Source organism: Anabrus simplex, chromosome 8, assembly GCF_040414725.1.
Source record: "Anabrus simplex isolate iqAnaSimp1 chromosome 8, ASM4041472v1, whole genome shotgun sequence".
In the NCBI taxonomy this organism is placed as follows: Eukaryota; Metazoa; Arthropoda; class Insecta; order Orthoptera; family Tettigoniidae; genus Anabrus; species Anabrus simplex.
In genome coordinates this window covers 166,005,943-166,030,768 of record NC_090272.1, presented here as the reverse complement: position 1 = coordinate 166,030,768, position 24,826 = coordinate 166,005,943, and the positions used below count along the sequence as shown (strand labels likewise).

The 24,826-nt window shown below is 42.8% G+C and overlaps 1 protein-coding gene across 9 annotated transcripts in view; it reads right to left on the bottom strand.

Moving 5' to 3' along the window:
- The window catches only part of LOC136878916 (protein FAM184A), a 442,374-nt gene that overhangs the window by 137,612 nt on the left and 279,936 nt on the right, over nucleotides 1-24,826 (bottom strand). For all 9 annotated transcript variants that reach the window (XR_010860861.2, XR_010860862.2, XR_010860864.2 and 6 more), the window contains exon 2: nucleotides 6,141-6,292. Coding sequence is in view for 5 of the 9 variants with exons in the window: in XM_067152526.2 (XP_067008627.2) it covers nucleotides 6,141-6,292 (152 nt within the window). In the remaining 4 variants the exon portion in view is untranslated. The remainder of the gene's footprint in view (nucleotides 1-6,140; nucleotides 6,293-24,826) is intronic.

The window sequence follows — 24,826 nt, the reverse complement described above, 5'->3', positions numbered from 1 at the left end:
AATAACTGCAAAGAAATTGGAAATTTATTGAACATCTCCCTAGGTAAGTTTTCCAATCCCTAACTCCCGTTCCTATAAACGAATATTTGCCCCAGTTTGTCCTCTTGAATTCTAACTTTATCTTCATATTGTGATATTCCCTACTTTTAAAGACACCACTCAGACTTATTCGTCTACTGATGTCATTCCACGCCACCTCTCCACTAACAGCTCGAATATACCACTTAGTCGAGCAGCTCGTCTCCTTTCTCCCAAGTCTTCCCAGCCCAAACTCTGCAACATTTTTGTAACGCTACTATTTTGTCGTAAATCACTCAGAACAATTCGAGCTGCTTTTATTTGGATTTTTCCAGTTCTTGAATCAAGTAATCCTGGTGAGGGTCCCATACACTGGAACCCTACTCTAGTTGGTGTCTTACCAGAGATTTACATGCCCTCTCCTTTACATCCTTACTACAACCCCTAAATACACTCATAACCATGTGCAGAGATCTGTACCCTTTATTTACAATCATATTTATGTGATTACCCTAATGAATATCTTTCCTTATATTAAGACCTAGGTACTTACAATGATCCCCAAAGGGAACTTTCACCTCATCAACGCAGTAATTAATGAGAGGACTTATCTTATTTGTTAAACTCACAAGCTGACTTTTAACCCCATTTATCATTTGCCTACTGTACATCTCACAACGTTGTCCACAATCTTGTAACTTATTTATACTCTGTACAGAATAACATCATCTGCAAAAAGCCTCATCTCTGATTCCACTTCTTTACACATATCATTGGTATATATATATAAGAAAACATAAAGGTCCAATAATACTGCCTTGAGGAATTCCCTTCTTAATTATTACAGGGAGAGATAAAGCTTCGCCTATTCTAATTCTCTGAGTTCTATTTTCTAGAAACTTAGCCCCCATTCAGTCACTCTTTTGTCAAGTCCAATTGCACTCACTTTTGCCAATAGTCTCCCATAATCTACCCTATCAAATGCCTTAGATAAGTCACTTGAGATACAGTCCATTTGACCTCCTGAATCCAGGATATCTGCTATATCTTGCTGGAATCCTACAAGTTGAGCTTCAGTGGAATAACCTTTCCTAAACCCAAACTGCCTTCTATCAAACCAGTTATTAATTTTGCAAACATGTCTAATATAATCAGAAAGGATGTTTTCCCAAAGCTTACATACAATGCATGTCAAACTGACTGGCCTGTAATTTTCAGCTTTATGTCTATCACCCTTTCCTTTATACACAGGGGCTACTATAGCAACTCTCCATTCATTTGGTATCATTCAAGAATCAGTCGATATTATGTGACTGCCCACATTTTGCAGTGTAACCGTCTGGTACGTTCCTATCTAACTCTTTTACATTCGTTAAAAAAGATTACTGATTGTGTGTCTCTACGTTGGTAGAAATTGAGTGATGCCGCCTCTGTGGTATAGTGGTTGGTGATATTAGCTGCCACCCCCGGCGGCCCGGGTTCGATTCCCGGCTCTGCCACGAAATTTGAAAAGTGGCACAAGGACTGGAACGGGGTTCACTCAGCCTCGGGAGGTCAAATGAGTAAAGGGGGAGGGAGTTCGATTCCCACCTCAGCTATCCGCAAAGTGGTTTTCCATGATTTCCTACTTCTCTTCCAGGCAAATGCCGGGATGGTACCTAATTTAAGGCCACGGCCGCTTCCCATGCCCCACAAGGCCCCTGTTTAGCATAACAGGTGAGGCCGCCTGGGCGAGGTACTGGTCCTCCTTCCCAGTTTACCCTGCCCCGACCCAAAGTCTCACGCCCCAGGACACTGTCCTTTAGGCGGTAGAGGTGGGATCCCTCGAGTAGTCCGAGGGAAAATCCAAAACTGGAGGGTTAAATGGATTAAGAAAGAAAGAATGAATTAATGGAAAAAAAAGAGACTTGCCTAGCCGAGGCAGTAAGTGCGTGCTATGTTCATTTGGAAAGACGTAGGTTCGATTCCCCGGTAGTAATTCGAAAAATTTAAGAGAAACAATATTTCCACTTCTGGAGCTACACGTGGCCCCGAGATTCACTCATCCTGCACAAAAAATGAGTACCAGATTAATTCCAGGGAACAAAGGCAGCCGGGTGTAGAGATAACCACTCGATCCCACATAGAGCCGAGGTTACGGAAAGAGAAAAGCCTTTATCTTCCAGTCCCCCAAAGGACTCCATGGTCTGCATGGAGACAGCTTAGCTTTGCTTTACTATTAAATGAAATCAATAACATTATTATATCAGTGATGTTCTTTCTTATGAATTTAACACCCAATATTGAATTAGTCTTTAGTGGGTCGACAAGTTGAAATCTAATATTCATTATTTTTCCGAAGGGTCAACTCAGTAGTCGATACCTTACCTAACAGAGCGAGATGGCGGTTCCGTGAAGACTGATACACATGGTAACAACTGACAAGGCTATCGGAACATTTCCTTTATGCTTTCACGAACTCGTAATGCAAGCCATTGTAGTCTTTCGGTTTCATACTGTGTGAAATCAAACATTCTGCTGGAAAAATTTATGTTCACGAATATCTTTTTCTATTTTAATAATTTTAATGTTAATTGCCTTACGTCCCACTAACTACTTTTACGGTTTTCGGAGACGCCGAGGTGCCGGAATTTAGTTCCGCAGGAGTTCTTTTACGTGCCAATAAATCTACCGACACGAGGCTGAAGTATTTGAGTACCTTCAAATACCACCGGACTGAGCCAGGATCGAACCTGCCAAGTTGGGGTCAGAAAGCCAGCGCTTCAACCGTCTGAGCCACTCAGCCCGGCTTTTTTCCCCTCAGAAGTGTAAGTGTAACTCTAAAAGGTTTGAACCTTTAATTTTATTGTGGCTCTAGTAATGAAAACGCACCTTCGTTCCTCAACAACCTCCTTCCACTCCTTCCAAGGGTAGTGGTGATTGAATACTATCCCCGGTATTCCCCGCAGAACCTCTAGAGACTTTTCGGCTTGAGAGAATGGGTTGGTGTTCACAGGGCCCCTAGCCGAATTTGGTAATTTTTTCAAATTACTTGTGCCAAGCAATTCACTTTCTTATTTGCTATTTGACTTCTCTTGGCCAATTCTTGTTCTCTTCCGACGGTTTGCAATGTCTAAGGAGTCTTCATTCTTATGCTTTTTCTGGCTCGTCACTTCATTGGCGATATCTTCATTTTCGAAGTATCTGACTTTTCCCGTTTTTCCTTTTCTGATTTATGCTCATAAACGTAAAAGCACCTGATTGGAAGAGAATAAGAATTGACCAATGGAAGTTGGATTGGAAAAATGTTAGTGAGGAGCCTGGCGGAAGTGAAACCAATGCCAAACGGAACTAGGGACATAGCTGTGGCTAACACACACTCCCAGCCTCTGGGACATCGTGGATTCATTCTGTATTTGCCCACCCACAGCGGAACCACTCGGCGATAGTTTCTCAACAGTGAGTTAGGCAAATAGAAAACAATAAGATCATGCACCAAATAATACAATGACCTGTTCCTTGAAAAATTATATCATGAGCAATGAAAGGCAGTCGGAAAAGAAAACACTTTTCCCTTTGCGAAAATTAGATGGTCGTAAGTATTGTATGTCTCTGTCATGGCCATCCATCAACGGCTGATGATTTCACATGATCACCAGCCATAAGACATAGCCTGCACGGTTGCTAGGGTTACACTTCCGTCACACATTTTGTGATGCTAACTTCCGTAAAGCAAATTTTCAGATAACCAGCTATAAAACATATTTATGTCAAAACAGAAAACATTAAATCGATATCCTTTTGATTTCGTATTTCATGAGATATGTACCTGATATAAGGTGAAGAAAGTATTTCATTGTATTCTTAGTGTCCGATGCGAAATCGGGAGGTTGTAGGTTCGGATCCCACTGGTGTCCAGTTGGCCATCTTTGTTCTGTACTTAACATCTCTTCGCTTACTATTTTCATTTACGTGAATCACTGCCAATAAAAATACAACCTTCGTGCAAATATGGCGACATTAACTACTTTTCGTATATAAAGGCGCATATAGAGTCATCTGGTGACTAACGAGGTTACCATTTCATCAAAAATACATATAATGCAAACCTTTCGGGTTTAGGTCTAGGCCTGTTTCTGAAGAAGGAAAGAAAGATCTTCACGAATCGGTAAGTTTGCTTGCAGTTCGTCTCATTTCAATTGATATAACACCTAAGAACTATCACGTCTAACATTTCCCTTTTGTTTAAATTAGGGACTTTAAAAATAATTCATTTTTATGTTTCATATTATTCATTATCATCGTTCTCTTATTGCAATGAGTCATTATTTTGACAAATTCATGAAGCGGGACAGTTTATGACGGAAAAAAATTTAAGAAAGCTGGCCAAGCATACAGTTATTTTCATTTAAAAAGAGCTGGGAAAAATTCCGGGAAAGGTCACAACTTTCAGTTATTTTGTGTCTCTAAAACCATCACTAAATGTAATATTTGTTTTGGGTGGATCATAATGGTTTTTCTTTGTACGTCGCACCGACGATAGCATAGGAGAGTGCTAGGAGTGAGAAGCGCCCGTGGCCTTAATTAAGGTACAGCCCCAGCATTTGCCTGCCGTGAAAGTCATCTTCAGGGCTGCCGGTAGTGGGGTCTACCGAATGCAAGCTGATAGCTACGTGACCCAAACCGCACAGCCACTGATTATCATGTTAAAACATACGTTTACAATAAAGCGAACTGTATCAATGCAATGTCTCTCCCCTACAACAGCACTAATATTCTCCTAGTCGTTACCATTTTTGAAGGAATACCACTTGCACCAATGTACTGTATTTCGATCGAGTACTACAATTTTCTTCCTCCAAAAGAGCACTAATCCTCCTGTTTCCTAAAATTTGCGAAGGAATGCCACCTGCAGCGAGATATTTCTGCACGTTCTCCCGGCCGCTAGAGCGTGTGAAGTAATACCACTTATTGATATACAGGGTGGTGGAAAACACCGTGAACCGGGCATATGAGCTTTAGAGGGTTGGTCATAGTGAAAATAAATTTTTTAAAAGTAAATTGATATCTCGCGCTGTTGTCATTTTATCAGCTACTGAAGTTAACCTATCAGAACAATTCGCGGGTGAATTCAAATGGGCTTTGCGAGGCGGTGTTGCTAAATCTGCACGTGGATTGAGAGGACCAGTCGAAGAAAAAAATCACCATGGAAGGGATTTGAACATGGACCTCCGAGATGACAGGATCGCGCTATAGAATTACGCTAATGTGACATCGGCTGCAACCCACGGTGTGTGTTTGATGCTGATTTCTCTGCATGGCTCTCAGGCTGGTGTTAAGCCACATGCAGATTTAGCAACACCGCCTCGCAAAGCACATCCGAGTCCACCCGCGAAGCTATCTGATTTGCTAAATTCAGCAACTGATAAAATGGCAACGGTGCGAGATATCGAATTTTAAACAGAAAATATTTATCAGTGGGAGGTTCGATTCCCACCTCAGCCATCCTCGAAGTGGTTTTCCGTGGTTTCCCACTTCTCCTCCAGGCAAATGTCGGCATGGTACCTAACTTAAGGTCACGGCCGCTTCCTTTCCTCTTCCTTGCCTACCCCTTCCGATCTTCTCATACCCCCACAAGGCCCCTGTTTAGCATAGCAGGTGAGGCGTCCTGGACGAGGTACTGGCCCACCTTCTTTGTTGGATTCCCCGACCCAATGTCTCACTCTCCGGGACCCTGCCCTTGAAGCAGTAGAGGTGGGATCCCTCGCTGAGTCAGAGGGAAAGACCAACCCTGGGGTGTAAACGGATTAAGAAAGAAAGAAAGAAAGAAAGAAAGAAAGAAAGAAAGAAAGAAAGGAAGGAAGGAAGGAAGGAAGGAAGGAAGGAATGAAGGAATGAAGGAAGATTTATCAGTATGACCAATCCTCTAACGCTCATATACCCTATTCACGTTGTTTCCACCCACGCTGTATTTTAAGTTTGTGCGGCCGAGCACAAGACAATTGGTACCGTTCTCCCTTGACGTGCAGTTCAAGGGGTAGTGAAGTGATTTTTACTCGATTCTGACATCTTGTTAACCTAACATAAGGTCACGGATATCAACCAAGAGTACAAGTTACACTCTGATTGTAGGTCGTACTCACGATCCATGCTGCAAGCCTTGGCAGTCACATCGCGAGTCAGTTGTTCCATGTCTGCTCGGAGCTTTTCGCTCTCTGCGTCCTTGCCACTGGCCTGTGCTCTGAGAGCTTCAAGCTGTTCACGGTAGCGGGCTTCTTGTGCCACCAGGTTCCTCCTGCAACACCACAAAAACATGACTGTCACATTCTGAGCTTACTACACGAGTGCTCCTCCTAAAGTTCCGGCAACAGTTCCGCAACAGAACGATGGGAAGACCAGATGATGTAATATTATACAACTTCTTGTCGTATAAAACAGGCGTGGAGGGTTGGGTTTCTTTTTTTTTTTTTCTTGGGAAGAGAAAGAGGGCAAAACAATACTGCCGAAGACATTAATATTATCAAACGACTTCATCTCCAGAATCCCAGCTGACAAAACAAATATGATAATTGGAAATAACAATAATACGCTACTGTAATAATAATAATAATAATAATAATAATAATAATAATAATAATAATAATAATAATAATAATAATAATAATAATACTTTTTAAAATTATTAGTCCGTTTTCAGTCCAGGCTTGGTATTTTCCCCGGACTCAGAGAGGGATCCCACCTCTACCACCTCAAGAGCAGTGTCCTGGAGCGTGAAACATTTGTTCGGGGATGAAACTAGCGAGAAGGACCAGCACCTCGCCCAGGCGGCTCACCTGCTTTGTAAACAGGGCCTTGTGGGGGATGGAAAGTTTGGAAGGGATTGGCAAGGAAGAGGGAAGGAAGCGGCCGTGGCCTTAAGTTAGGTCTCATCCCGACATTTGCCTGGAGGAGAAGTGGGAAACCACTCCACCACTTCGAGGATGGTTTAGGTGGGTATCAAACCTTCTCTACTCAGTTGACTTCCCGAGGCTGAGTGGACCCCGTTCATCCGCAGCCGGGAAATACTCCCTTAATTTCAAGTGCAGTTACTCCAAATGTGACGTAATAACGTTGAGGGGGGACATTTTCTCTTGAAATCTGTATGAAATATGCCATATAAAACTTCTTTGAGTTCACATCTTCAGTTTCTTTTATCATGTACTCGGTTTTATCTCAGACATTAAAAAAATGTGTGAAAATGACAGTATATTCTTTTTCTTTCAAAGTGTCGGTGGACCCCCTCAAACATTGTTGCGGACCCCAGTTTGGTAACCTCTCCTATAGAGAATATACTCCTTGAGGAAGGGCATCCGACTGTAAAACTGCGCCAGATTCACACGTGCGACACAAGATTGCATTCACGGCCCCATCAAGGGGCCCCATCACTGTAACAGCCTACTGCTCTGTGACTATAAAGCGCAAATCAATTGTTTTCTTGTCGTTACGTAGTTACTGTCGTTGACTCGATGCTCCACTTGTTTGAAACACGCTCTTTCACTCCCGTTTCCCGCGTGAGCCTGGAAGACATCAGGAATGCCCAACATCCGGACACTGGTATCCTTTATGGCAGCACTAGGGCTGGACTAGGCAAACCCGTCTAAGGGACACAAAGGGTCTTCACAGACCTACGTGTGGAGCCCTGGCAGGGCTCACCCATTCCTTATCTATCTATCTATCTATCTATCTATCTATCTATCTATCTATCTATCTATCTATCTATCTATCTATCCCATTTCCCGCAGGAACGGGATTAAACACCGCTTGCGATGCGCCGTTCAAGCGCGCGCCTGCTAGGATCGTTAAGACTTGTTATTGCTAGCTTTATATCGTCTGATTTGTTTCAGGTATAATTTCAAAGCTGAATAGACATACACTCCACAAGAGGTGCTAACATATTAACCTATTTATGACAATGCTAAGTTACTAATTCTGCGTGAAATTAGAATCCTGAAGCTAAAAATGTCTCCGTTCATATTGTATACATATAGCCGAAATGTCGAATATGGATAGAAGTCACCAAGTCAAACATGACGATGAAAGAATTATTGAGATATCTTCATTCCTTCAAGATATATGCACCTACAAGATGATCATAGTATATCCGACGCTAATATAACGTCACTCGCTTCACCATCTTGTAAGATACCTCGCTTGTTGAGTGCGGCAGCAACGATACGGCGATCCACAGCTAACATTGTACTTCATTCAATTTCAGTTCATTCCATGGGTTACGAATAAATTTGTTACAGTCGATGTTTCATTTCACTAGACTCAGCACGAAGATGGTGTGAGCCTAAAGCTCGCAGCCCTGTCGTAAATACAGATTACGCGATTGCTTTTACTGTTCGGCATTAAATAGTAATACTCGTGTTCAAATAAGTCAGCCTCGTGTCGGTAGATTTACTGGCACGTAAAAGAACTCCTGCGGGGCAAAATTCCAGCACCTCGGCGTCTCCGAAAACCGTAACAGTAGTTAGTGGGACCTATAAGCAGTAACATTACTGTTCTGAAGCCGTTGGATATAAATCTGCAGGTGATCTTGAAAGACAAATTAATAGTGAAAATCATAAAGGAAGCAATTGGGTTCCGTGCTGTTTCATACAATATTGATTTGTTTTCCCTCCTAACTATTCTTCCACATATTGGATCGTTCAGGCAGTAGAGGCAAAATTAACATTTCATAGCGTGCCATCATCAGTCTTATTGTCCGGCTCCATAGCTAAATGGTTAGCGTGCTGGCCTTTGGTCACAGGGGCCCCGGGTTCGATTCCCGGCAGGCTGGAGAATTTTAACCATAATTGTTTAATTTCTCTGGCACGGTGACTGGGTATATGTGACGTGTTCATTATCCTTTCATCATCACGACACGCAGGTTGCCTACGGGAGTCAATTGAAAAGACCTGCACTTGGCAAGCCCAACTTGTCCTCGGACACTTCCGGCACTAAAAGCCATACGCCATTTTATTTCATTAATGTTATACTTGCATGGATTACGCATCTAAAAAAATACAAAGTAAATATTAACAGAAATAATTTGTCCTGCTATTTTATAATAATAATGTATTTGCTTTACGTCCCACTAACTACTTTTGCGGTCTTCGGAGACGCCGAGGTGCCGGAATTTAGTCCCGTGGGAGTTCTTTTACGTGCCAATAAATCTACCGACACGAGGCTGACGTATTTGAGCACCTTCAAATACCACCGGACTGAGCCAGGATCGAACCTGCCACGTTGGGGTCAGAAGGCCAGCGCCTTAACCGTCTGAGCCACTCAGCCCGGCCCTGCTATTTTAATCAAAAGTTACTGTAAGAATGCCCTGCATTTGAAAAAATTGTACATGTCAGCCCTACCCAATACAATATTTTGAACATTTTTCTATAGTATGTACAGTATGGATTCGCCTCTGTGGTGTAGTGGTTAACGTGATTAGCTGCCACCCTTGGAGACCCGGATTCGATTTCCGGCTCTGCCACGAAATGTGAAAAGTGGTACGAGGGCTGGAACGGGGTCCACTCAGCCTCAGGAGGTCAACTGAGTAGAGGAGGGTTCGATTCCCACTTCAGCAATCCTTGAAGTGGATTTCCGTGGTTTCCCACTTCTCCTCATAAGACCTATCTGTGTTGGTGCGACGTAAAACAAATAGCCCACTTCTTCTCCAGAAAAATGCCGGGATGGTACCTAACTTAAGGCCACAGCCGCTCCCTTCCCTCTGACTTGTCTGTTCGTTCCAAACTTCCCATCCCCCCAGCAGGTGAAGCTGCCTGGGGGAGGTACTAGCCCTCCCCCTCCAGTTGTATCACCGCGACCCAAAGTCTCACGCTCCAGGACACTGCCCTTGAGGTGGTAGAGGTGGGATCCCTCGCCGAGTCCGAAGGAAAAACCAACCCTGGAGTGTAGGCGGATTAAGAAAGGAAGAAATGTACATACAGTATGGTATATCACCGAAGTGCACTTTTTAACACCCTGAACTATAATTACTTGTTCTTCCTCCAAAACATCATTAACAGGCACCCAGTGAAAAACAAATATTTTTAGCTCTTTGATACAATTTACAATGTCATGTTGTTTATACTTAATGAATTATAGGCTATTTGGCAAGAAGCCACTCCCAGATGTGTCCACAATAGTTGGAGATAACCTTCACTACACATCTCTTAACACTACAACTTTCTGCGCAGTCGATCAAAGGAAAATATATTAATAATTCACTTAACACTAATAATTAAAATACTTCGAATGTGAATATAAAAGTACCACCACTGCTACAACTTGACTGCAAGACAGTGCCAGGCTTCACCCATCATATCCGGGACTCACTGAACTTGACCTTCCTTCCCGTCTATTTGAGTCCGAGTGGTTCCTTTAATCTTTAGAATATAAGACATTTTCATAAAATGAAATAATATTAACAATTATAAGTCAAGTACAGACACTACAATACAATAGTACGAGAGTGCTTACGCGCAATTTGCCAGAATAGGACTGCCAGAGAAAGAGAAAAATGAAAGGACATTCTTACGGAGAATTCTAAGGCCTAAGAAAATTTACGCTGATGGATTCTGATTCCAACTGAGATCAAACAAGGAGTTCAACAGACATTTCGATGGGGGTATTCGTCAGCAAGATATAGAAAAGACTGGCATCTTATGGGCATATCAATACAATAAGGGCGGACAGGCACAACTTTGCTGGCTTCAAAAAGTGCTCGTTTTATCAATTTGCTTTACGTCGCACCGGCACACGTCTTGTGTTGACGGTGGGATAGGAAAGGGTTATAATGGGACGGAAGCAATTAAGGAAGAGCTCAGTCATTTGCTTGGTGTGAAAATGGGACATCAGAGAAAACCATCTATAGGGCTGCCGACAGTAGGGGTCGAACCCACTGTCTCTCAAAATCAAGCCGACAGCTACGTGACTTAAAGAGTGAATCAGGACTTGAAAATGACGAACATGTATGTGACAGAGTGAAGTTTAGGGTGAAGGTGGTAGGGGTAAAGGGTCCTCGCCCCCGCGAGGAAGGCCTATTATTACTGCGGAAGAGCGGCTAAGGAGTCAGAAACAGAAGAATCCGTGGTAGAAGAGGAAAGTGCAACAAAAGAGAAAACATCTTGAAAATTTAATAAAAGGCAGTTGTGTGTTCGTAGATCATAGATGGATGTATGCATTAAAATAATAATAATAATAATAATAATAATAATAATAATAATAATAATAATAATAATAATAAAAAAACAAAATTGACTTTCAACCTGTCAGGTCGTGTTACGTAGACTATAGTACATATCGAAGAGATGTTGAATTTTTTATTTTACTGATTTAATTCGTTTACCCTCCAAGGTTTGTTTTTCCCTCGGACTCAGCGAGGGATCCCACCTCTACCGCTTGAAGGGCAGAGACCTGCAGCTTGAGACTTTTAGTCGTGGGTAAAACTGGGGAGGAGGACCAGTACCTCGCCCAGGCGGCCTCAGCTGCTGTGCTAAATATGGGCCTTGTGGGGGGGATGGGAAGATTTGAAGGGATAAACGAGGAGGAAGGAAGGAAGGCTATTTTCTTTTTTATGCTACTTGCTTTACGTCGCACCGACACAGATATGTCTTATGGCGACGATGGGATAGGAAAGGCCTAGGAAGTGGAAGGAAGTGGCCGTGGCCTTAATTAAGGTACAGTCCCGGCATTTGCCTGATGTGAAAATGGGAAACCACGGAAAACCATCTTCAGGGCTGCCGACAGTGGGGCTCGAACCCACTATCTCCCGATTACTAGATACTTGCCGCACTTAAGCGGCTGCAGCTATCGAGCTCGGCAAGGAAGGAAGGAAGGAAGGAAGGAAGGAAGGAAGGAAGGAAGCGCCCGTGACCTTAAGTTAGGTACCATCCCGGTATTTGCCTGAGGAGAAGTGGGAACTACGGAAAACCACTTTGAGGATGGCTGAGGCGGGAATCCAACACCCTCCCCCACCCCCCAACCACTACTCAGTTAACCTGCGAGCCTGAGTGGACCCCGTTCCAGTCCTCGTACCACTTTTCAAATTTCGTGGCAGAGCCAGGAGTCGAACCTAGCCCTCTCGGTGTGGTAGCTTATAACATTAACCACAACATCACAGAGGCGGGCCTGCATAGTTCTAATAATAATAATGTTATTGGTTTTACATTCCACTAACTACGTTTACGGTTTTCGGAGACGCCGAGGTGCCAGAATTTTGTTCCGCGGGAGTTCTTTAACATGCCAGTAAATCTACCGACGCGAGGTTGACGTATTTGAGCGTCTTCAAATATCACCGGACTAAGCCATTATCGAACCTGCCAACTTGATCTCAGAAAAGCAGCGCCTTATCGAACAGAGCCACTCAGCCCAGCTGCGTATTCCTCTCGTGAAGGCATTGCACGAAGTAACTCAGGAAATTCAGCTGTCGTCGTTTGTAGAGGACTAGACAATGCTTATTGTGTTCCTCCATTCACGATATAAGGAACATACGATTCGAGGACGTCGAGAGTATATTTAAATTCAGAAATTGGCAGGTCTCCCTGTCTCGTGATGACCATGAGCAATGGAAAACTGTTCAACCATTATGAGACCACGCGTGATTCACAGAGATCTTTCTTGTTGTATATGCTTCATTCAAGAGGTTTGTGACATCGCAGTCAGCATTCTTGAGAACCTCTATCTAGTATGCGAAGTTTCTCCAATAACAAGTGTTTCTCGCTCTGTTGAAGAGTGATACAGTACAATGTCAGCCCCGGGATCCAAAATTCGTGGGTTCAAACCCAGTAGAGGTAGTCGGAATTTTTAAGGGTGGAAAACATTTCATACTGTCTTCTATTTGTTTTACGTCACACCGACACAGATAGGTCTTATGGCAACGATTGGAAAGGAATGGGAAGGAAGCGGCCGTGGTCTTGATTAACGTACAGCCCCAGCATTTGCCTGGTGTGAAAATGGGAAACGACGGAAAGCCTCTTCAGGGAAGTAGAGGATACAACTGGAAGGAGCACCAGTACCTCGCCCAACTGTCAAACATTTTCATCAAACGATCGACTGTTCGTAAGAACAGTGTGAATGCGAATTTTAAAGATTTTAAAACTTTATACGAAAAAATTTCTGTTTATCCTTTATTGTTATTTCTTTCTTAATCCGTTTACCCTTCAGGGTTGCTTTTTCCCTCGGACTCAGCGAGGGAACCCACTTCTAATCTCTCGAGGGCAGCGTCCTGGAGCGTGATATTTTGGGTTGAGGAATACAACCGGGGAGGAGAACCAGTAGTTCACCAGGCTGCCTCATCTGCTATGCTGAACAGGGACCTTGTTGGGGAATGGGAAAACTGGAAGGAATAGAAAAAGGAAGAGGGAAGGAAGCGTCCGTGACATTAAGTTAAGTACCACCCCGTTCCAGCCCTCGTACCACTTTTCACATTTCGTGGCAGAGCCGGAAATCGAACCCGGGTCTCAGAGGGTGGCAGCTAATCACGCTAACCACTACACCACAGAGGCGGATCCATACTGTACATACTATAGAAAAATGTTCAAAATATGGTATTGGGTAGGGCTGACATGTACAAATTTTCAAATGCAGGGCATTCTTATAGTAACTTTTGATTAAAATAGCATGACAAATTATTTATGTTAATATTTACTTCGTACTTTTTAGATGCGTAATCCATAGAAGTATAAGATTGATGAAATAAAATGGCGTATGGCTTTTAGTGCCGGAAGTGTCCGAGGACAAGTTGGGCTTGCCAAGTGCAGGTCTTTTGAATTGTTTTCCAACAAGTATTGCTCGTTCAAAACACCTAAAACTGCATTCTTTACGATGGTTAAATTTCGAAATTTTCCGTAGACTTTCCCCTACTTTTTAGACTGTGAGCCTGAGCACGCCCACTAATTTTCAAAACCCGGCGCAACTGTTTATTATTATTATTATTATTATTATTATTATTATTATTATTATTATTATTATTATTATTATTATTATTATTATTATCTAAATCCACATGGCTTTCCCCAAAACCACCACTATGAAATGGATTCATGAATCGGTCAATGGTAACAGATCTCTTCTAGTTGACCGAAATCGGGTGTTATTCTTGGGAACGAATCTGAAATATTGCTCGTTAATTTTCTCCGCCCTAAATGGAGACTTTTTTATAATCCTCCGGGAATAAGTTGATGAACGCTTCTGTTTCCACTCTGGATAATAACAGACCACGGCAGCACTTTTCTCCTGACGCCTGACACCGCAAAGTAATTAAAACACTCGTGTCACCTCACACAATGTAGGTCGCTACACTTCCGGCGAGACCAAACCCAGCCCACTGCGTCGTTCCCACATCATCACCGGATCATTCCATCACAGGAAATGCTACCTGTCTGTGTTCATCTCTGTAGGGAGGATTTCAATGTCCACGGGGGAGAGAGTCTTAGTTACTTCAACCTTTGTCCCGACCCCAGAGTAGATTTTCGGGTTACTACTACTACTAGTACTACTACTACTACTACTACTACTACTACTACTACTACTACTAGCTCGCCTGGTGGTCATGATCGTTAAGGCATCTAGTCTACATGGTCTGAACTCTGAAGCTGACGTCTCAGATGGTTTGGACATACTCTGTGAAGCAACGGCCTACTACAGCGCGCCTGCATTGGACAGCCAGGTAAGTAGATACCTCTGAGTAGACCGAAACTGCCAGGCTGAGTAGCTCAGGCGGTTGAGGAGCTGGCCTACTGATCCCAACTTGGTAGGTTCAATCCTGGCTCAGTCCGGTGTGCACAAATACGTCTGCCTCGTGCCGGTAGATTCAGTGGCACGTTAAAAGAACTACAACGGGACAAAATTCCGGCACCCCGGCATCTCCGAAAACCATCAAAAGTAGACATTAGTAACATTATTATTAGACGAAGACTTCCCGCTGGATAGATCAAGCCGTGCATAATCTTCAGGATGTCAATGGAGAATAACAAGAAGTATGAGACAGAATAAAACTGCAAACACTTGTGTACAAAGTCAACAAACATTTATGTTTTAAATGACCATGTTTGTAATAATATTGCAAATTAGGTAAATGGTTGTTCAGGCTATTTATAGTCTGACGAATATGTCACTGGTACTTTAACATAGGACACATTAATACTGTAGCTTCCTAGTCCAGTCATTCAGTGTGAAGTAACGCATTCTATCAATAATGTGAATTGGTATTAAATTCTACACAGCAACGGGGTAACAGTTATCATATTAAGTTCAGCGCGCAGGACTTCATCATGTATCAGCAAGAAGAAGTTCACCTTGACGGCGAGGTGTTGTTATCTAATAACGTAGACAACGACGTCAATAATTACCCAGGAAAGGCTTATCGCGTAAGTAATTTGGTCGTAAAATACGTACAGAGACGACATAGCTTTGCCTCTGCTTGCTCGAACTATAGCTATAGTGGAGCCCTGCGCGGGTAGACAAAATAATATCCGCATCCGCAAAATGGTTATCCCCGAATGATGTAAATATTTAACTACAGTATATTACACCTAAGTTACTGAAACGGATAGATGTGATAACATAATACAATAGGCCTGATATCTGGCACCAAAACCGCTACAGCCGCAGGATTTAGAGGGATTTTCTCTTGCGACAACTACTGACGTACTGACCTTTGTTCCTTCCTTCAATTAATTGTGGGCAGGAACTAATTAGGCTTAGGTCATATTTACGGCTTTATGGTTTCAAGACTCTTTATGCATCACTATTCTTCCATGCCAATGTCAAGGGTCACCTAACCACAAGCAAAAACAAGAGTATACCAGAGTGAAAATCAATAAACGTCACTATTTAGAAATTGTCAGCAAAATTATCCGCACTGTCATACAGTTTGTATCCGCCAAGACATTAACCTCGCGGAAAATCCGCGGATATCCGCATCCGTGCAGGACTCTAAATTATAGGTTCCTTCATTGGAAAGGAAACCCAACTATTATACATATGAGGAGTGCATGGACGTATTGAAAGTGGCATGGGCCCGCCTGTCAAAATAACAATTAGGGCCCCCTCAAACGAAATGTAAAACCTGCAAGTAACTAATATAAATTTAATTACAGCAGGTGGATATATTGTCATACATACATACATACATACATACATACATACATACATACATAGATACATACATACATACATACATTATCATTATAGACTGTTATGCCTTTCAGCGTTCAGTCTGCAAACCTCTATGCATTTACTAAACGTCGCCACAATCCTCGATTTGCAACTAGTGTTGTGGCCTCATTTAGTTCTATACCTCTTATCTTTAAATCGTTAGAAACCGAGTATAACCATCGTCGTCTTGGTCTCCCTCTACTTATCTTACCCTCCATAGCAGAGTCCATTATTCTCCTTGGTAACCTATCCTCCTCCATTCGCCTCACATGACCCCACCACCGAAGCCGGTTTATGCGTATAGCTTCATCCATCGAGTTCATTCCTAAATTAGCCTTTATGTCCTCATTCCGAGTACCCTCCTGCCATTGTTCCCACATGTTTGTACCAGCAATCATTCTTGCTACTTTCATGCCTGTTACTTCTAACTTATGAATAAGATATCCTGAGTCCCCCCAGCTTTCGTTCCCGTAAAGCAAAGTTGATCTGAAAACAGACCGATGTAAAGATAGTTTCGTCTGGGTGCTGACTTCCTTCTTACAGAATACTGCTGATCGCAACTGCGAGCTCACTGCATTAGCTTTACTACACCTTGATTCGATCTCACTTACTATGTTACCAACCTGGGAGAACACACAACCTAAATACTTAAAATTATCGACCTGTTCTAGCTTTGTATCACCAATCCGACATTCAATTCTGTTGAATTTCTTACCTACTGACATCAATTTAGTCTTCGAGAGGCTAATTTTCATACCATACTCATTGCACCTATTTTCAAGTTCCAAGATATTAGACTGCAGACTTTCGGCACAGTCTGCCATTAAGACCAAGTCGTCAGCATAGGCCGAATTGCTTACTACATTTCCACCTAACTGAATCCCTCTCTGCCATGTTATACCTTTCAGAAGATGATCCATGTAAACTACGAACAGCAAAGGTGAAAGATTACAGCCTTGTCTAACCCCTGTAAGTACCCTGAACCAAGAACTCATTCTACCATCAATTCTCACTGAAGCCCAATTGTCAACATAAATGCCTTTGATTGATTTTAATAATCTACCTTTAATTCCATAGTCCCCCAGTATAGTGAACATATTTTCCCTCGGTACCCTGTCATATGCTTTCTCTAGATCTACGAAACATGTAAACACAACTGCCTATTCCTCTCGTAGCATTTTTCAATTACCTGGCGCATACTGAAAATCTGATCCTGGCAGCCTCTCTGTGGTCTGAAACCACACTGGTTTTCATCCATCTTCCTCTCAACGACTGATCGCACCCTCCCTTCCAAGATGCCAGTGAATACTTTGCCTATCAATGGGATACCTCGATAGTTGTTGGAATCCTTCCTGTTCCCTTGCTTATAGATAGGTGCAATTACTACTTTTGTCCAATCTGAAGGTACCTTACCAACACTCCACGCTAATTTGACTACTCTATGAAGCCATTTCATCCCTGCCTTCCCACTATACTTCACCATTTCAGGTCTAATTTCATCTATTCGTGCTGCCTTATGACAATGGAGTTTATTTACCATCTTTTCCACTTCCTCAAGCATAATTTCACCAACATCAATTTCCTCCTCCCCATGAGCTTGGCTGTTTGCAACACCACCAGGATGATTTCCTTTTACATTGAGATGATGTTCAAAATATTCCTTCCACCTCTCCAGTGATTCCCTGGGATCTATTATGAGTTCACTTGAATTACTCAAAACACTGTTCATTTCCTTTTTCCCTCACCACAGTGGACGCGATTCCAATCCCACCCTGTGCATATCATCATCATCATCATCATCATCATCATCATCATAGGTTGTTCTGCCATCCGACAGGTCCAGTCATGGCTGTGACCTCCATATCTCTCGATCTTGTGCCCTTTTCTTCACTTCTGTATAATCTTCCTTTCTTTTTCTAATGCTGTCTAATAACTGGTATCGTCTCCTTCCCCTACCTCGTTTTCCTTTTATCATCCCTTCAATTGCTACTCAGTAGTAAAGTGTTGTGTCTTGGATTATGCCCTATCCAATTTTTCTTCCTATTTTGGATTACGGTCAGGATGGTCCTCACTTCTCCCACTCTCTTCAGAACTTCCTTAATTGATATTTTATCTTCCCACTTTACTCCTTCAATTCTTCGCCAAATCCATTTCAAATGATAATTTACATCCCTATTGTTTGAATTCCACTTTAAACTGGAGGCCTCATGACTATAATCACTACATCAGCAGAAAAGAAATAATCACGTGGCACAACAGCCCATTACAAGCTGGGCCTGCTAAGACACAGCGGTCCAACCAGATGCCTTGCAGGTACTGGACTGTGACATGGTCAGCGTAACGACATTCTCAGCCACATTGTTTAGGGTTGTTGACCAGGTTTACTGCCCTTTGCATTCGACAGCTCTTCTACTGGTCCCACAAGACTGTCCCTGCCGTAATTAAAGTGTTAAAAATCGAAATCTCTATAATAATAATAATGTTATTTGTTTTACGTCCCACTAACTACTCTTTTACGGTTTTCGGAGACGCCGAGGTGCCGGAATTTTGTCCCGCAGGAGTTCTTTTACGTGCCAGTAAATCTACCGACACGAGGCTGACGTATTTGGGCACCTTCAAATACCACCGGACTGAGCCAGGATCGAACCTGCCAAGTTGGGGTCAGAAGGCCAGCGCCTCAACCGTCTGAGCCACTCAGCCCGACTCGAAATCTCTGAAGCAGTCGGTAATCGAACTCGGATCTCTCGGTAAGTGGTACGCGCGGTACCCCTGCATTACGGAACTGGCTGCTATATCAAGACCCACATAAAACCGAAAGCTTGTTTTTATTTATTTATTTATTAATACTGATGTGATCTACTACTACGTCATCAACTTTACGATTTGTTTATGATTTCTTGTCTATATATTTTATAATCTTTAATTATTGCAGACGTTAGGGCGATATGGTCTATTCCCGTACTTTTTAAATTGCAGATGACTCAGCCATGGATTAAATTAAGCGAGTTGTTTATTACGGCTTGTTTATTTCACACGTGTTTAACTTTGCTATGGGGGTTGCCTAGCCGTGGCGTTAAAGGCGTACTCGATTTATCCGGGTGGAAATTATTTTTATTCCATGCAAGGAAATAAAGAAATTTATAAATAAGACATGTACTACTAGAAAGGTGCAAACCTCTCTGTCTTCCAGAGGATTTCTCTGTCTTAGATTTCCTGGCCTGTACGAAGATAAATGACTTTCTGTTGCACTATGGAAAAGTATAATTTATGTTTTATTTATATAGTGTATGATGAACATAAAATATGTGCAACAACCATCTCAGGCTGTACCATAATTAAGGCCACGACCGCTTCCTTTCCACTCCTAGCCATTTCCTATTCCATCGTCGCCGTAAGACCTATCTGTGTCGGTGCGTCGTAGCAAATTGTAAAAAAAAAATGACTGGCAGATGGCATGAAATGATATTGGAGAATGTTGCTGGAAAAAAAGACGACAGGGAAAACCCGAGAACCCGGAGAAAAATCTGCCTCACTTCCACTTTTTTCAGCACAAATATTACATGGAGTGACCGGGATATGAACCACGGAACCCAGCGGTGAGAAGCCGGCGCGCTGCGGCCTGAGCCACGGAGTCTCTAGCATAATAATAATAATAATAATTGTACCGGGCGGTACACCTCTACTCTGTTTATTTAAAAGTTGCGCCTGTTGAAACTCCTCTTCTGGAGGAAGGTTGAACTTTATCTATTCTATTAATTCTCTACTTTCTCAGAAGATGTCACCACGTGGAAAATTTTGAGTTTTTGAACTGTGTCACTTTTGATGTGTTCTTGTTTCGCTTGAAGTAAGAAGTGTGAACTTTCTCTTCTAGAGGACACTACTGAAGATCAACAATAGTGCGACCTAGTGCGGAGTTAAAGAACTATTTTGTTGGAGAAATTTTTATTTCAAGAGTTTGTTCTTTGTTAAATTTCTTTCTGTCATGGTTTAAGTTGGCTGTATACCCCTCTTTTTCCCCTTATTTTGGATCTAGCCAATCCCGAATTTCTTTAATTAATTTTCCACCAATAATGTGTTTCTTCTTCCTCTATGTAGGGGTTTCTTTTCCCGAACCAATAAAGATTTTGTGGGAGGGTGTTTTATTTCCCCTAACGCCTAGAATCTTCCGCGAGAGGATATAAACTGCTGATTTTGGGGTCTCCGGGCCACTTCTGTTCCATCTTTCAGTGTATTAAGTACATAGCAGGAGGCGGGAAGCGCCTCTTTCTTCGGCGGCGTCTACAACAAGGTAATGGCCAAGTAATAACTTCTTTCTTTGCTTGCTCAGCAGTTTAATCTTCGGGGCGGGTTCTAGGCCTTCCACCATGTAACCTTCCTTTAAAATGTAAAGACTACTGGTACCTATCCTATCTTCTAAACCACATATTGGGATAGAGAGTGCTAACCCTCTCGAGTTCCCACTCATATTGTTTTGAGGTGGACTTATTTTTCAAACCAATTCTTCCGTGATGTAATGTAAATTGTTATTTTCTGAAGTCACCTCTGTAGTATGGGATTAGCCCTTGCGTTAGCGGCCCAGAGCCAGATTAGGTTTTAAAAACAAAGTGTATTAGGAGTGCAAGTTCGCCTCCTCTCAAATTGTTATTTTAGAGGTCATGTAATCAACCTTCTTTTCATGTAATAGACCTCCGTAGTTTGGGTATTTTACCCCTGTAAATACGTCCTTAGAGGACAGCTCGAAGGTAGAGTTTGATGTGGCCTTTGAGAGGCTTAAATTTTGAGAGCGGATCGCTCTTTTGAAATGGAGTGTCATATGCCTCGTGGAGGCTTTTCTGTGTAATTCGGAGCCAGGGGCTCCTAGGGATGAACGGGGTTTTCTGCCCCTCTGTTAAAACTTGTGTTTGTGGTAAAACTGAGCTGATCGCTGAAGTTAGGGCGTGAAGCCCAAAACCTGTAAATTTTGTAACTCCCCTTGTTTTGCTACATTGTACCTGCCATGTCTGTTATTGCTTTGTTTTTGAAAAGAAAATATAACCTTGTTAAATTTTAAATTAATTTTACATGCACTATAATTTCGTAGCTTGAAACCCATTCACACCCGCACCTTCTTTCACCTCTACCTACCACGGATATCTCCGTAACAAGTGGTAGCAGAGCGTGGTTGAATGGGTCTCAATTTAGCCCCTTTTGACGGCTAAACATTGCTTTGATTCGAACTCTAACAATTTTCTTAGTTGCTGGAATTTTTGAGTTTTTCAAAATTGTTCTGTCATCATGCCCGGCCCTCGCGATGTTCTCCTCCTTAACTACTTGCGTAAAGAGGAGTTGATATATGAGTTAACTATCAGAAACGTTCAATCTGGAGGCACGGTTGCAATAGATACTAACAAGCTTAGAGAGTCCCTTGATTTGCCCATTTCCATCCCCAATTTGGGAGAGAAAGAAATTGATGACTCTCTTTCCACGATTGTCGAGAATATTACTGGGCTAGCATCGGTAGTCAGCTTTTTTGATGAAAACGATCCGTCTCCTAATCAAATTAAGCGTGTGCAAGGCAGGCTGTATCACTTTGCAAATAGAGTTAATGATCTGTTGTCTCTAAAGGTGAATGATGTCCAGAGGAAGGACGCTAATACGCTCCTTGAAACTATTTCTGAATTGTCTAATAAGGTCACTCAATTGCTAACCGGCGAAGTTCCTCCCAAAACTGATCAACCCGCCACGGTGAATGTAGGTAACGAGGAAGAGCCTCCTCAGGGAGAAGTCAATAGGATAACCGTTGCTGCTCAAATTATCTCTGCCCCATCGAACAACGAATCTGAACGCCGTGCGTCATTGAGTAACATCCGCTCTGAATTAACTTCTTTGCCATTGAAACCTTTAACGACTATGTCACCTGGGTTCAGCAGCTTGCCTCATCCGTTGGCAATGTTGCTTAGAGGTATCTCTAAGTTTTCCGTCAACACCACCAGTGACGTAATTTCATTTTTAAGATTTCTAGTGGAATTTCAGGATCATGCCCTTGTGTTTTCTCTTTCCCCATGTCAAATTTTGCAAATTATCTATCCTTATGCTATTGGTGTTCTATCTGACAAAATAGTTAGAGCCATTGCCGAGCAATCTTCTATTGAGGATTTCCATGCCCATTTGCTAGCTAACTTCATCCCGGCTAGGGCCAGGTCCTCCCTTATTCAGAAATACTATTATCGGGTACAGCGCTTGGATGAAAACCTGGCAGACTTCATCCAAGATATTAAGTTTTATACTAGGGTGTTTGCTCTCCACTTCCCTGAGGATCAGATCGTGCAAGCTATTGTCGAAGGGATTTCACCACCCTACAGGTCATATTTGTGTTTCGCGGCGTGCCCGCAAACCTTCTCTGAACTGGAAGCATTAGCCGTCTCTGCGGAAGGAGTTAGGTATGCCGATTCCTTGCGTGTGGCGAAAGAACCCCCGCCTTCCTTTAGTAGCACTCGGCCTCCACCTCGCCGACCAGTCAATCCCCGTAAATGTTATGCTTGTGGGTCGCCTGACCATCTGCGGAATAAGTGTCCTCTGATCAAGTCAAGTGGGACAAGGAATGGAGCAGGGTCATCACAAGGCTGTTTTAAGTGTGGGGCCTTCTCACATATCGCCAAGAATTGCCCAAACTCAAATAGCACCCCCTCCTGCTCAACTTCTGGTGCAAATTCCAGCTATGCCAATAATAAAAAGTGACTAGTGGCGTCGGCTGAGCCGACTAATCCATATTCCCGAGACTCAGCCCCTAGTAAACAGGTTGTAAATGCAGGGAACGACCAGCCTTCAAATTCATCTTTTGAATGCCCTAAAGAGTGTCTTAGGATTGCGGCGGATACCCCCGCACCTGTTCCTTTTCTTAAGATTGAGTTAAATAACGAGCCTATAACAGCTCTCTTAGATTCAGGCAGTGTTTGTTCCATTATTTCGGCTGATTGGTATTCTAAATTGAAATCGGTTTGTAAACTCCCTGACTATGACTCATCTCCTGTTAAATATGTTTCGGCTAATTCATCTCCATTAGAAATTCTAGGTTCCTTACATGTCAAAATTCGGGTTTTTAAATTTACATGGAAGATCAAATTGTTTGTGGCCAAGCGTTTGTCTTGCCCCATCATATTGGGAGCGGACTTCATTTCTCACACTGGTCTTGTGCTCGATCTCCAGAGTAGGTCGTGCACATTCAAATTTGCGTCCAATTGTAGAATTCCCTTGTTAAAGTGTAATTCTGTATCATGTTCATCTATTTCGCCTACCCAGGATGAGATGTTGTTAGACCTTAGACATCTACCTGAGGAGCAGGCTGATAGTATTCGGAAACTGTGTCAGTCGTTTCCCGAGGTGTTCTCTGATACTCTTGGTGTTACTGACCTTATTGAATACAAAATCGAGGTCACGGATTCGATTCCTGTTCGCTTTCCACCGTATAGACTATCTCCACCTAAAATGAAGGCTCTGAAAGAAATCATCGATCAGATGTTGAAGGATGGTATTATTAGGCCCTCTAAGTCAGCGTATTCTTCGCCTATTTTTCTAGTCCCGAAACCCCAAGGAGGCTTCAGGCCTGTCATTGATTACAGGGCTCTCAATCGGAAGGTGGTGTTGCAATCTGTGCCCCTTCCCGACCTTCATTCTTGCTTTTCATGGTTTCGTAAGGCCAAGTTCTTCACCATCTTGGACTTGAATCAGGCCTATAATCAAATTCCCCTTGCCGAAGAGTCTAAACATCTTACTGCGTTTGCCACGGACTGGAATTTATACGAATACAACCGCGTGCCTTTCGGGCTCCCCACGGGGGCAGCTGTGCTCACTAGGCTACTAGATAGGGTCTTCTCCGACATCAAATTTGAGTACTTATATCACTACTTGGATGATGTCGTCGTATTTTCCGAGACTTTTGAAGAACATCTAGATCATCTGCGAGAAGTTCTGAATCGCCTTCGTAAGGCTGGGTTAACTGTCAAGTTGTCCAAGGTTGCCTTTGCTAAGCCCTCTATGTCATTCCTAGGGCATATTGTGTCACCCGATGGGGTAGCTGTCGATCATTCTAGAACACAGGCCATCCGTGATTTTAAACCTCCTAAGGACATCAAAGGTATCGCTAGATTCATTGGTATGGTGAATTTCTTCAGGAAGTTTATTCCTAACTTTGCTAATAGAGCGGCGCCCTTAAACCTTCTTCGTAGGAAAGGCATCAAATTCGAGTGGGGACCTTCTCAACAAGCCGCTTTCGAAGATCTGAAATTAGCTCTCTGTAATGCCCCTGTACTCGCTATGCCTAATTTCTCGAAGAAATTCATCGTCCAAACCGACGCATCGTCGTCAGCAGTAGCTGCAGTTCTTCTTCAAGAAACTGAACTAGGGAGGCGACCCATCGCCTATGCGTCTAGGACATTGTCAGCTCAAGAAGCAAAGTACTCCATATATGAGCTTGAAGGTTTGGCAGTCTTATTCGCCTTAGAAAAGTTCCGTCTCTATCTGGAACACGTCAAATTCGATCTGGAGACAGATAATCAAGCCTTAAGCTGGGTCTTAGGTAGGCCGCGTCGTACAGGTCGTATAGCCCGTTGGGCCATCCGTATTTCTGCCTTCCAATTCGATGTACGGCATATCAGAGGTACTGAAAATGTTG